At 40.0% G+C, this 10,945-nt stretch overlaps 1 protein-coding gene across 1 annotated transcript; it reads left to right on the forward strand.

The window, feature by feature from the left end:
• The first annotated feature begins 203 nt into the window (after positions 1-203).
• Positions 204-4,782, forward strand: LOC146643063 (uncharacterized). Its single transcript, XM_085396923.1, has 8 exons — positions 204-454; positions 1,314-1,424; positions 2,029-2,076; positions 2,696-2,785; positions 2,870-2,932; positions 3,188-3,327; positions 3,582-3,694; positions 4,423-4,782. The coding sequence occupies exons 1-8, from the start codon at positions 298-300 to the stop codon at positions 4,541-4,543; spliced, it is 843 nt and encodes a 280-aa protein (XP_085253049.1). The 5' UTR covers positions 204-297; the 3' UTR covers positions 4,544-4,782.
• The last annotated feature ends 6,163 nt before the right edge of the window (positions 4,783-10,945 follow it).

Here is a 10,945-nt window from a genome sequence, read left to right on the forward strand (position 1 = left end):
TTGATTCTGTTTATCTGGACTTTGTGTTATCAGTTTTAATTCTAACTATGAACAAAATGTGGTTTAGCTTTTCCTGTCATGACGTCTGTACCTCCTGTTGAAAGCAGCTCACAGAGAGACAGAGACAGCGAAGCGACAGCAGCATCAGAATACAGAGGACCAACATTTACTTATGATTTACTGCAGAATCAGAATCAGCTTCACATAGAAAAGCTCCAGTTAACAGAGAAACACAGCGACTGAGTGACGGCTCTGCTGCACAGGAAACTGATACTGCTGAAAACTGAGCATCTTAAAATGTCTTCCATCATTGATGAGGATCCAGAGTTGAGCATGAATGTGAAATACAGCAAAGGAGAGGACAGAGGAGAGAGACTGGAGGGACTGGTCCTCCTCCATGAGAATGTGGACTCCTGCACAGACCGTCAGGTCCATGTTTCAACACAGGACGGAGGTAAGTATCAAATACTGAGGCATCAGGAATCAGGAGAGACTGTTTCCATCTTCTCAATAAAATATCAAACTAATACAGATCCATCAAAGCTTTTGGATCCAGAGACTCAGTTTATTCATGGTGTGGAGGAAAGTTCAAGCTTTGGTGAAGGTGTGCAGTCTCTGCTCTTATCATGGTTTATATGTTTCTATATTTTTTTAATGTTTTCTGTTTATTTAGAGAATAAATGATAAAAAGTGTCTAGTTTAAAGTATCAGTGTGTTATTTTAGTAAGTGTAGAAACAAGCTGACAGAAAAGTGTTGGAGGAGTTATCTCACAGATCAGTGGTGAAGGCAGAAATATAAGAAACAAGGAAGTGTTGCTCGACACTGTGGAGCGAGTATAACCACAGAAACTACTCGAAGCACACTTGTCACAGCTAGTTTTAGCTGACAGGAAATCAGACCAATGAATAACAACTCTGTTTTCATTTCAGCAAATCATGGAGATATTGTTTTAATGACATAATATTCATGTTATAATAACCAACATTGTCCTCATGATCTGGTCTTTGTGTGAAACACGCTGATACACATTCGTCTGTTTCTGAGTCACATCAAAGCGTTTCTCTGTCAATCAGAGTCTCTGTTCTCACATATGTAAAAGTCACCTGAAGACAAACATGTGACAAAGTCTCCTGTAAATATCAAAACTGCTGGAATGAACTTGTTCAGCTCATCATCAGGTCGGCTGCAGGTGGAAAGTCTTTCTGACGATAAACCAATAAAATACGCTTGAAAAAATGGGAAACAAATTATGATTAAAACATGTTTAATAATTAAATTAACAAATTCTTTTCTCTCCATTTTGCCTTCGTAGAAATAAAAGCCCAGAAGAAGCTTCCAGCTGTGAAAAGAAGCCGTTTCAGAGCTGTTGAAGTGAAGCTGGTGGTTCTGTATCTGCTGATTCTGGCTGGAATCACAACACGCTGTGAGGAGTTTTATTATCATGCTCATGATACATTCCCATGTTAAAATGAGCACCTTTGCTGCAGTAAAAACATGTTTCCCTTCAGGACCAAATGAGTTTTGGTCTCTAAGGATAGTTTCCTCTTCATAAAAACTGCACGGTGGCATTTTAAATGGAATTCTCTGATCAATAATATGAGCTGCTGTGTGGTACAGCCTGACCAACACGTTGGTTTTGCTGACTGAGCTTCTAGTATTTCATGAGTCTGTTACTTAGCACTGATTAGCAGGTGTGTGTCTGTGTGCATGATTCCTGGCTCATATCTTGTGTGTGTTGTGGAGTGAATGTTCTTGTTGTTCCTTCAAACTCTTCACTCAACACGCTGATTCTGTGATTACATCAACAAAGCAGACAGGCAGCAGCATCTGCTGCAGACTGATGCAGGTGCAGCCACACTATGTTAGACAGTGGCCGTCTGTCATTGTGCGACTAGTTAGTTCACTTGGTGTATTAAGCAGGTAGCTAACAAGCTAATGTTAGCTCCATTCATCTCATTGGAAAATGAAAAACTTTATTTAAATCATTTTAAATTTTAAATCTTCGGTTTTGTTGCATTTCTAACCAGATATTTTGGTGAGTTTGGAAAAAGAGCAGCTGAAGGACGAGATGGAAGGTAAGAAACTATTAAAAACTGTCAGAGTTGGAGACGGATTTGAAAGGTAACTGATTTTACATTTTGAATCAGCTTCTTGTGTTAAGATAAAAAAAAAAGAAACAAACCAAATGACAGCAGCTGACCTCCCAAACTAACATAAACAGGAGAAACTGTTCACAGTCAAGGGCAGCTCAGCCCTACAAACTCCTTCAGAGTAAAACAGGAAACACACAGTGAGAGCAGTACTTCCACAGGAAGTACCTGATCACATGGAAACACCTTTGATATGAGGAAGTGTTGATTCCCACGGCAGCTTGTCTGTTCTTTCAAAAACCTAAAGATAACATCTCTGACTACAGGTGTAGAAATGCTGTTTGACTCTTCACCTTCTTCCTCCACACTGAAGCACAATTATTCTGAATCTTGTCAGTGGTTTTTGTTCACAGTTGATACGTATTTAGCTCATCAGATTTCCTGTAGTTCTAACACCTCCACCCACAGGACATGTTAAAGAGCAATGGCTGCAAGTTTCTGACTCTTATTGATATATTTGACAAAGCAGAGGAAGAAGATTATTTCTGTTCAACGTTTCACTCATTTTATTTTATTTTATTTTGCTTTCACTGAAATATTTCAGATGCTTTGAACAAGACTGAATTCAACAAACTTCACTTCAAACACAATAAACTGAACCACAGTTACAACGAGCTACAGACTGAACATCAAGGTAAGAAAGTATTTAAAATTAACAAGAAAATACTAATGTCAGATAAAATTTATATTTACATTTTTAACATGATTTTTTCTATAGAGACAAAACGACTCAACAGTCAGCTACAGGAAGAAGTGAAGAAGCTGAAGGAGAAGATAGAAGGTAATAAAGTTTGAATAACTGATAGAAAACATCAGTGTTACACAGTGATAACCTGATTGTGTCTTTGTTTTGAATCCTAAATGTTTGATGCTGTGTAACAGTTTCTCTGTATAAATGTAAGTTTCAGTTCATTATGAATAAGAGAGAAAACCTGAGTTTAAATGAAGCATTTACAGGGAAAATGACAGGAACCAAAGATTAATGTGATACAACAGGACACAAAGTCTGACTTTAAAACATGTGTTTGACTTTAAGAGAAGTGTCCAGAAGGATGGACGAGATTTGGAAGCAGCTGTTACTTTCCATCCACTGAGTGGAAAACTTGGTCTGAGAGCAGGAGAGCCTGTCAGGATAAAGGAGCTGATCTGGTGATGATAAACAGCAGAGAGGAACAGGTGGGTGTGTTTGTTCATGTCTGTGTGATCTTTGATGGAGCTGACAGTCATCTGTTACTTGTGTCTGTGACCTGCTGTCAGTCTGTGACCTGCTTCCTGTCTCCACTCTGATGGATTTCGCTCTGATTTCTGCACAGTGGAAGAAAAGTTTCATCACAGTTATTCTTCCTTCAGACATGTTCACAAGATGATGTCACTACAACAGAAGTGCTGAATTATGACTGGAGACAATATTTGTGTCTCTTCTCAAACAGGAATTTGTCAATGAACCGAACATGAGAGGACGCTCTTGGATTGGTCTGAGACCCAGACAGACATCAGGAGGATATGAATGGGAATGGGTGGACGGATCAGCGCTGACAGAAACGTGAGACATTAGTTTGTTTCTATTCCAGAGTTATTATTTAGAAGTGAAACACTGATGTTTTGGAAGATAGATCAGCAATACATGAGCTGAGCTATTTTCCAACAGCCCCACAAACTGAATGTAAAGAAAAGCAGAAATCCTCCTTTGAATGAACAGCTGTGCTTGAACTCTCTTCATCTGCAGTCTGTGATGACGTTCAGTTACAACAAGTCAGTTTGAAGGAATCAGGATTGAAACATGTTCAAAGCAGCGACCGACACATTTCACTTTGTTCAATTTGTCTTCATGTTTTTGTGCTGTAATGTTTCTTTTCTCACAGAACAAAAAGTGTTTCAGAGAATTCCTGTCTCTTCTTCTTTGGTGTTTGTAAAACTTCAGAACATATGAAGGAAGAAGCTTCAGTAAATATGACCTGATAGACACACATTTCAAAGTGATGTCTGTAAACAGCTGACAAAACAGTTTCAAACAGCAGAAAGTCAGCTCTGACTTCTTTTTATTCTCCATTTTTACAGCAGGAAGATTTCATATTCATCAAAGCTTGAAAGCTGTTTTAGTGTGCATGATGATTCTCAGAGAAAAGTCTAAAGGAGGGAAAGTGGGCGAGAAACCTGGGAAAGAAATACAGCAAATATTGGAAATATTCCAAAAGAGACGCATATTTATATGAATGTGACAATAGTTATGAGTTTAGTCCAGTTTCATATCAGATTTGATCTCTCTGACAGGTTCTGGGCAGAAGGACATGAGAGTCCCAGTTATGATCACTATGGAGCCTGCTGTGACGGTTATGGGAGATGGAGAGCGTTATATTATTCTCATTCAACGACCTTCATCTGTGAGAAATGAGTTTGGTGCTTTGATGTAAATGTTTGAATAATCCAACCAAAGACACCTCACTATGAAACGTCCTGCATGAGCCTCAGACTCAGCTTACAGTCTTTACTTGTTCATTCTGCATCATATATTGATTACATATATTGTCCCTCTGTGCTCTGTGCTGTACAGTAAGGTTGGAAGTCATCCACACAAAACCTTGAAGTACTTCATTACTCTGTAGTTCCAGCAAATTGTTCTAATAAAAGTCAAAGTGCAGCTTGTCTTTACTTGGTTTATTCATCAGTCTGTTGGTCCTAAAACTACAGTAAATGTCTTGTTTCTAAAAGTTCAGCAAAAAATATCAAATGTGGGTTACTGCTGGTTAGTTAGTGTGACTTCATACAAACCTGTGTGTTACACTAGTGGAAGAAGCTTTTCCTTCATCAGTCTTCTTGTTTCTTACTATAGGGGTGAACAGCTACACTAACACTCTCTGGCTCTATGCTGCCCCCTGTGGTCACAGTTGTAGTCAGTGTTGGTATGAAATGTTTGAAAGCTTCAGCACCACAGACAGCTGCAGGCAGCTCCACCCTCTCTGTACCATGTCTTTCTTAAACAGAAATAAGACAAAATAGAAACAGTAGAAGAAAATATAAAAGGCCAATTCAAATATAAAATAGACACAGCGGTCTGCAGCATCAGCAGAAGTGATACAAACAGGTGCTGAGATGCAGTGAACATAGAGCAGCATTATTATTTTCAGACTCGTGGATGGGAAATAATACATACAAATACATATTTAGATATTTCTTTTACTGCATGTTGACTGTTTATATGAAATATATTTATATAAATCACAAAATAAATAACTGGTGTCTAATATGTGTTTTCAGTGCCTAAAGTGGAAACTGGTGAGGAAAATGTACTCAAAACAAGGCTTTACTTGCACAGTCTCCCCATCAGTTTATCAACAGACGTCTCAAATAACAGAAAAAATTGACATACAAACATGGGGGGATCAGACTGAAAGACCACGCTGCATTTTAGATGAAGCTGCTGTCCCAAATACTTCCATGTTAGAACTTTGAATCTTTAGATATTTCAGGGTATTTCAATCGTTTCCCACATTTCTGAACACATTTAGAATAACGACCACAGCACGTCTTATATTTTCAGTGACCAATCTAAAGTCTGCAAACATTTTCATGCACCAGCACATCACAGAGCACAGATGATATCATCACATCTGTCAGGACAGAAACACTAGCAGCAGTAAAAAGTACTGCAGAGTCTCAGGTTTGTGTTCAGCCCAGGCTCTGTGCTGCAGCTCAGCCCCTCTCTCCCCACTTTCTGTACTGTTTCAATGGTCTCTGTCCAAAAACAACACTGAAGAAATAACTATGGGAGTAGTAGAGTTCATAAACTCAAATCATGTATGAATAAATAAAAATATAACATTAATACATGCTGTATAATTTGTTAAATAAACTTTGGACAAACCCAGAAAGTTGATTCTGTTTCTCTGCATGTTGTGTTTTGTTTTAATTATAATCATGAAATATAAAAGTGGTGCAGGGGTTTTGGTTTTTCAGGCCTAGTTTGGACACCACAGTCCTGCAGACGAGGACTCAAAATTTTATTACAGACACAACAGTGCAGGTCCAAACATACCTGAGTGAACCAAACAGTGGAAGACTGAAGAATCCCCACGAGTACTGGGCAGGACTGAAAATGTTCATCCCAACTTGTATAAACTTGCTGTTGCTTCTTCGGCTACACCTGCTTCATCTGTGAGCTGTGAAAGGGTTTTTTCTAAATCAGGTGAAATCATCTCAAAAAAAGAGAAACTGACTGAAGCAAAACACAGTGGAAAAGATTTTATTAAATAAAAATAAAAGGTTATTATGATATAAAAATAAATTACATGTTGTATCATAAAGATCATAAAGACAGATTAAGATTATATTTGGAATTTATGTACTGCCATCACAAACATTATTCACTAATTCTATTCTTTCTATTCTATTTATTCTATTCTATTCTATTCGTTCTATTCAAAGCTTCACACCAAAGTCATGTCATTATAATGTCTTTGCCTGTTTTACATTTATTGTCCACTTGATGGCACAGTAGAGCAAGTGACACGTCATGAAGCGTCGGCTCATAAGTGGCCAGTTGGATGGAAAGCTTCAGTGCTTCATGAAGCTTCATCTTGGCACCACTAACAAAACCTCAGGCAACACATTAAACTAGAAACTAAGAAACTGGGAAACAACTGGGAGGACACAGAACCCATGAAATTCACAGGAACACAGCTTGATGGGACAACATGACAGAGACCAGAGGGAGACAGACAATATTTACTCAGGAGGAGATTAGTGCAGAGTGGACACACCTGGGGAACACAGCTGAACAGAATCTGATGAGACATGAACACCAATATAACGCACACAAAATGGGAGATTATCAAAGTAAAACAGGAAGTAACAAAAACACACTGAGACTCAGATGGCAATATGTGAACTTGACACTTTAACTGTGGATAAACAGACATGAGGACATGACAGACTGAGGAGACAAAAAAAATAAAATCAGGAACTAGAAAATAATTATCCAAAAGAAAAACCCAAAAACTGGGTCATAGACCCAGGACTGTGACAGCATCAGTGTGCAAGCACAGTGAACACAGAGCAGTAACTGTTAGTAAAGCACAGCTGTGACTCAGCTATCTGAGCAGAAAGGTGAAGGAAGAGGCATCAGAGTGTAAGAGGACATGCACATCTACGAGAGTACAGACGATATCAGAGATAATCAAAGAGATTTTCAGTCACAGGAAGAAAATGATGAAAATGTTTAACTCTCGTCTGGTGTTCATATTTTTGTTACTCAGCCAGTGTTGACAGGTCTGGTGGCCCCACCCCCATTATTGTCATATTAAATCAATACATTCATAAATAATCAAAACGCTCCTTTTACATCCTCACATCATTTGTATAAAAGCAGTTTGATCAAAGGTGGGTTACTGCTGGTTAGTTAGTGTGACTTCATACAAACCTGTGTGTTTTCCTTCATCAGTCTTCTTGTTTCTTACTATAGGGCTGAACAGCTACACTAACACTCTCTGGCTCTATGCTGCCCCCTGTGGTGACATTTCATGATGATATAAAATATTAATATTAAACAAAAAGTTTGCAAATGCACATATTTAAACACATTGAACTATGGAAGTTATATTTATATTTAGAGGCCTAAACATCTAAAAATGGTCTCATATTATTTTAGTCACAAAATGTTTCAGCTTCACTTCTATTTGACATCCAGTCTAAGACATAACTGTCAGGTCGAGGTGTGGAAGAGAGGGAAGGACTCGAACGCAGGACTCAGAATAAAAAGAAGTCTTTAACATCCAGATATATAATGAACAAGAGCGAGCTGGAGATCACAGAGGGACATACAGGGAACATAACAGATGTCTCAAAGAGACAGCACTTTATACACAAACAGCTGATTGGAAAACAGGACACAGTTTTGGGGGGGAGCTCCCAATTCTTACTAAAGAGTTCAGTGCATTAGTGATGGATCTATTAAGGTGGGATAAAGTTTTTACAACAGCTCTCACAAATCTTTTCCAATATGGTTTCAAATCTATCAGGACTGTCAAGAGCAGCTTTGTGATAAAAACAAATATCTGTGATGGAGAGGTAATCAAAGAGTGTCATGCTAAAATGCTCTGGGAAAAAAGAATCCTTTGGGAATGTGCTCTTCACCAGGTGAACTGTGACAACATGAATCAGGATTACTGAGGGAAATCTGGAGTTAGTTTATTAGGGTTGAAAATTGAAGGCAGCTGTTTGAATTATTTTATTATACACAATGCAAATGTGCTCATATGAGTTGGCACTCTGTCTTTCGAAGGTCGAAAGCTTAGAGACACAGAGTGCACGGGGACTTTGCAGCAACGCTTACATACACATGAAAATGGTTTTCTGTAAGTCTCTGGGTGTCATGGTCCTGGTCGTTGACCCAGCGTTTTGTGTTCATTTTGGTGTCATCTTATGTGTTGTGTTCATTCTTATTTTGTATTAGTTCTTAGGGTTTGGTTCGTGTGGTTAGTGCTTTAGTGTTCTCCCTCCTGTGCTCTGTTTGTGTCCCTGAGCTTGTCTTTGTGAATTTCCTGTTTTACTTTGAAGGTCTGTGTCTGTTATCACTGTGTCAGCTTGTGTCTTCCTGTCGTCTTGTGAATTAGGTTCAGCTGTGCTCCCCTCCTGTGTGTCATTACCTGATTACCTTGTGTTTGTATATATAGTGTGCGCCTGCCTGTGTTCCTCATCGGTTCGTCTGTGTTACTCTGTTGTTCTGCAGCTTTCTGCTCCACAGCCTGCTCTTTGTTCCCAGCTCACCTCCTTATGTGTTTCCCTGATTGTGACCTTGTGAGTTACAGTTTTGTGTTTTGTTATTTTTAGTTCTCCCCAGTTCAGGGTTTTGTTCAGTTCCGCCCTCACTTTTGTTACTGAGCACTGTAAATAAACCTCACTCGCATCTCCACCACTGTCTGCAACTTGGATCCCCATTCACGCCACCACACGATAGCTGCACCAGCTGTGACACTGGGTCAGAGAGTCCAAACTAGGTATCCTGAACCAGACCTTAGAATCAGTAGAAGAACAATAAATAACAACATTAGATAACCAAGGCTACGCAGGGTGTGTTTTTGTGTCCTTGTGTCTCTGATTCCAGGAAAAGAAGCAGATAGGAGGTCGAGGGAGCAGCAGACGTGGAGTGAATGAGGAGTTGTAGCAGACTGCCACGCCGCTTCTGGAAGAACATAGTCATAATAATACATGTTCTTCTTGTAGTATAAAACTGTACGGCCCGCTCTGAGGGTCATCTTTGGTGTGAGGCTGACTCTGGCATCACATTGTAGCCAACCTTTACATGGAGGAAGTGGAAAGGAAGGCTCTTGGCTCTTTCAAAGGAAGAGTACCCAGCCACTGGTACAGATATGTGGACGACACCTGGGTCAAAATCAAGACACAAGAAGTGGAATCCTTCACTGCGCACATTAACGCTGTGGATAAAAACATCAAGTTCACCAGGGAAGACACAAAGGACAACTGTTTGCCTTTCCTGGACTGCGCCGTGCACATTGAAGAGAAAGGCAACCTCAACATCGAAGTTTACCGGAAGCCCACACACACGGACCAGTACCTCCTCTTTGACTCCCATCACCCTCTGGAACACAAACTTGGAGTAATTAGGACCCTACACCACCGGGCAGAACATGTTCCCTCTAAGCCGGAAGGAAAAAAGCAGGAACACACACATGTAAAGGAAGCACTCAAAACGTGCGGCTATCCTAAATGGGCGTTCTTAAAGTCAGCAAAGAGGCACAGAAAAGAAGACCAGACACCAGCGAGGGAGGATAAGAAGGACAGACGCAACAACATTGTCATCCCCTATGTAGCCGGTGTATCAGAGAAACTCAGGAGAGTTTTCTCCAAGCATGACATCCCAGTGTATTTCAGACCCAGCAACACACTCAGACAGAAACTGGTTCACCCGAAAGACAAAACGCCAAAACACAGACTTAACAATGTGGTGTTTGCTGTACAGTGCAGCGAGGAATGCTCAGACCTCTACATTGGAGAGACCAAACAGCCACTTCACAAGCGCATGGCACAACACAGAAGAGCCACCTCCACAGGACAAGACTCAGCAGTCCATCTGCATCTTAAGGATAAAGGACACTCCTTCGAGGATGCCAATGTTCACATTTTGGACAGAGAGGACAGATGGTTTGAAAGAGGAGTGAAAGAAGCATCTATGTCCACTGTGAGCGACCATCTTTGAACAGAGGCGGGGCTTACGACACCAACTCTCTGCCATCTATAATCCAGTTTTGAGTTCCCTCCCCAGACGCCTTAACACCCACTCACATCCTGGGCCATCTGACCTCAGGAATTCACATGATAAGGTGGGGCCAGGTTTCACAATGAACACACCCGAAACTCTGGCTGATTGGGACCCACACCCAGTTTCACACCTTGGCTCAGGCGATTAGAGGATCATCAGGGGGTCCTTTGTCCCTCTGTGGGGGGTCACTCCCACTAGGTTTATATCTGGGACTCTCCACCATTTGACCTTAGAACTGAAGAAGCTTCTCGGATGAGAGGTGAAACGTCTTCAAGTAACTTAAAGAAGTCCAGACGCTTTTCTTTGCAAGCTCCTTTGACTACGACCACAAATAATTTGTGTGACATCTTGTTGAAGAACAGCTGATTGTTCTGTAAATAGTTTGAAATGGTTATTTAAAAAATCAAGGTAAAATTAAATGGATGCAAATAACTTTGTTGTTTGCAAAACTTGTGCATAGGATTTTAAAATTGACAGTTTATATTTGCATTTAAAGTTATGAAATATGATCATTAAACA

This window comes from Rhamphochromis longiceps, linkage group LG22 (assembly GCF_057381845.1).
Source record: "Rhamphochromis longiceps isolate RC_006_pf linkage group LG22, R_longiceps_female_GT1.1, whole genome shotgun sequence".
Classification (NCBI taxonomy): domain Eukaryota; kingdom Metazoa; phylum Chordata; class Actinopteri; order Cichliformes; family Cichlidae; genus Rhamphochromis; species Rhamphochromis longiceps.

Coding starts and splice junctions, on each gene's coding strand:
- LOC146643063 (XM_085396923.1), top strand. CDS start 298: ATGTCTTCCATCATTGATGAGGATCCAGAGTTGAGCATGAATGTGAAA. Junction 455..1,313: donor TGTTTCAACACAGGACGGAG/GTAAGTATCAAA, acceptor TTGCCTTCGTAG/AAATAAAAGCCCAGAAGAAG. Junction 3,695..4,422: donor GGATCAGCGCTGACAGAAAC/GTGAGACATTAG, acceptor TCTCTCTGACAG/GTTCTGGGCAGAAGGACATG.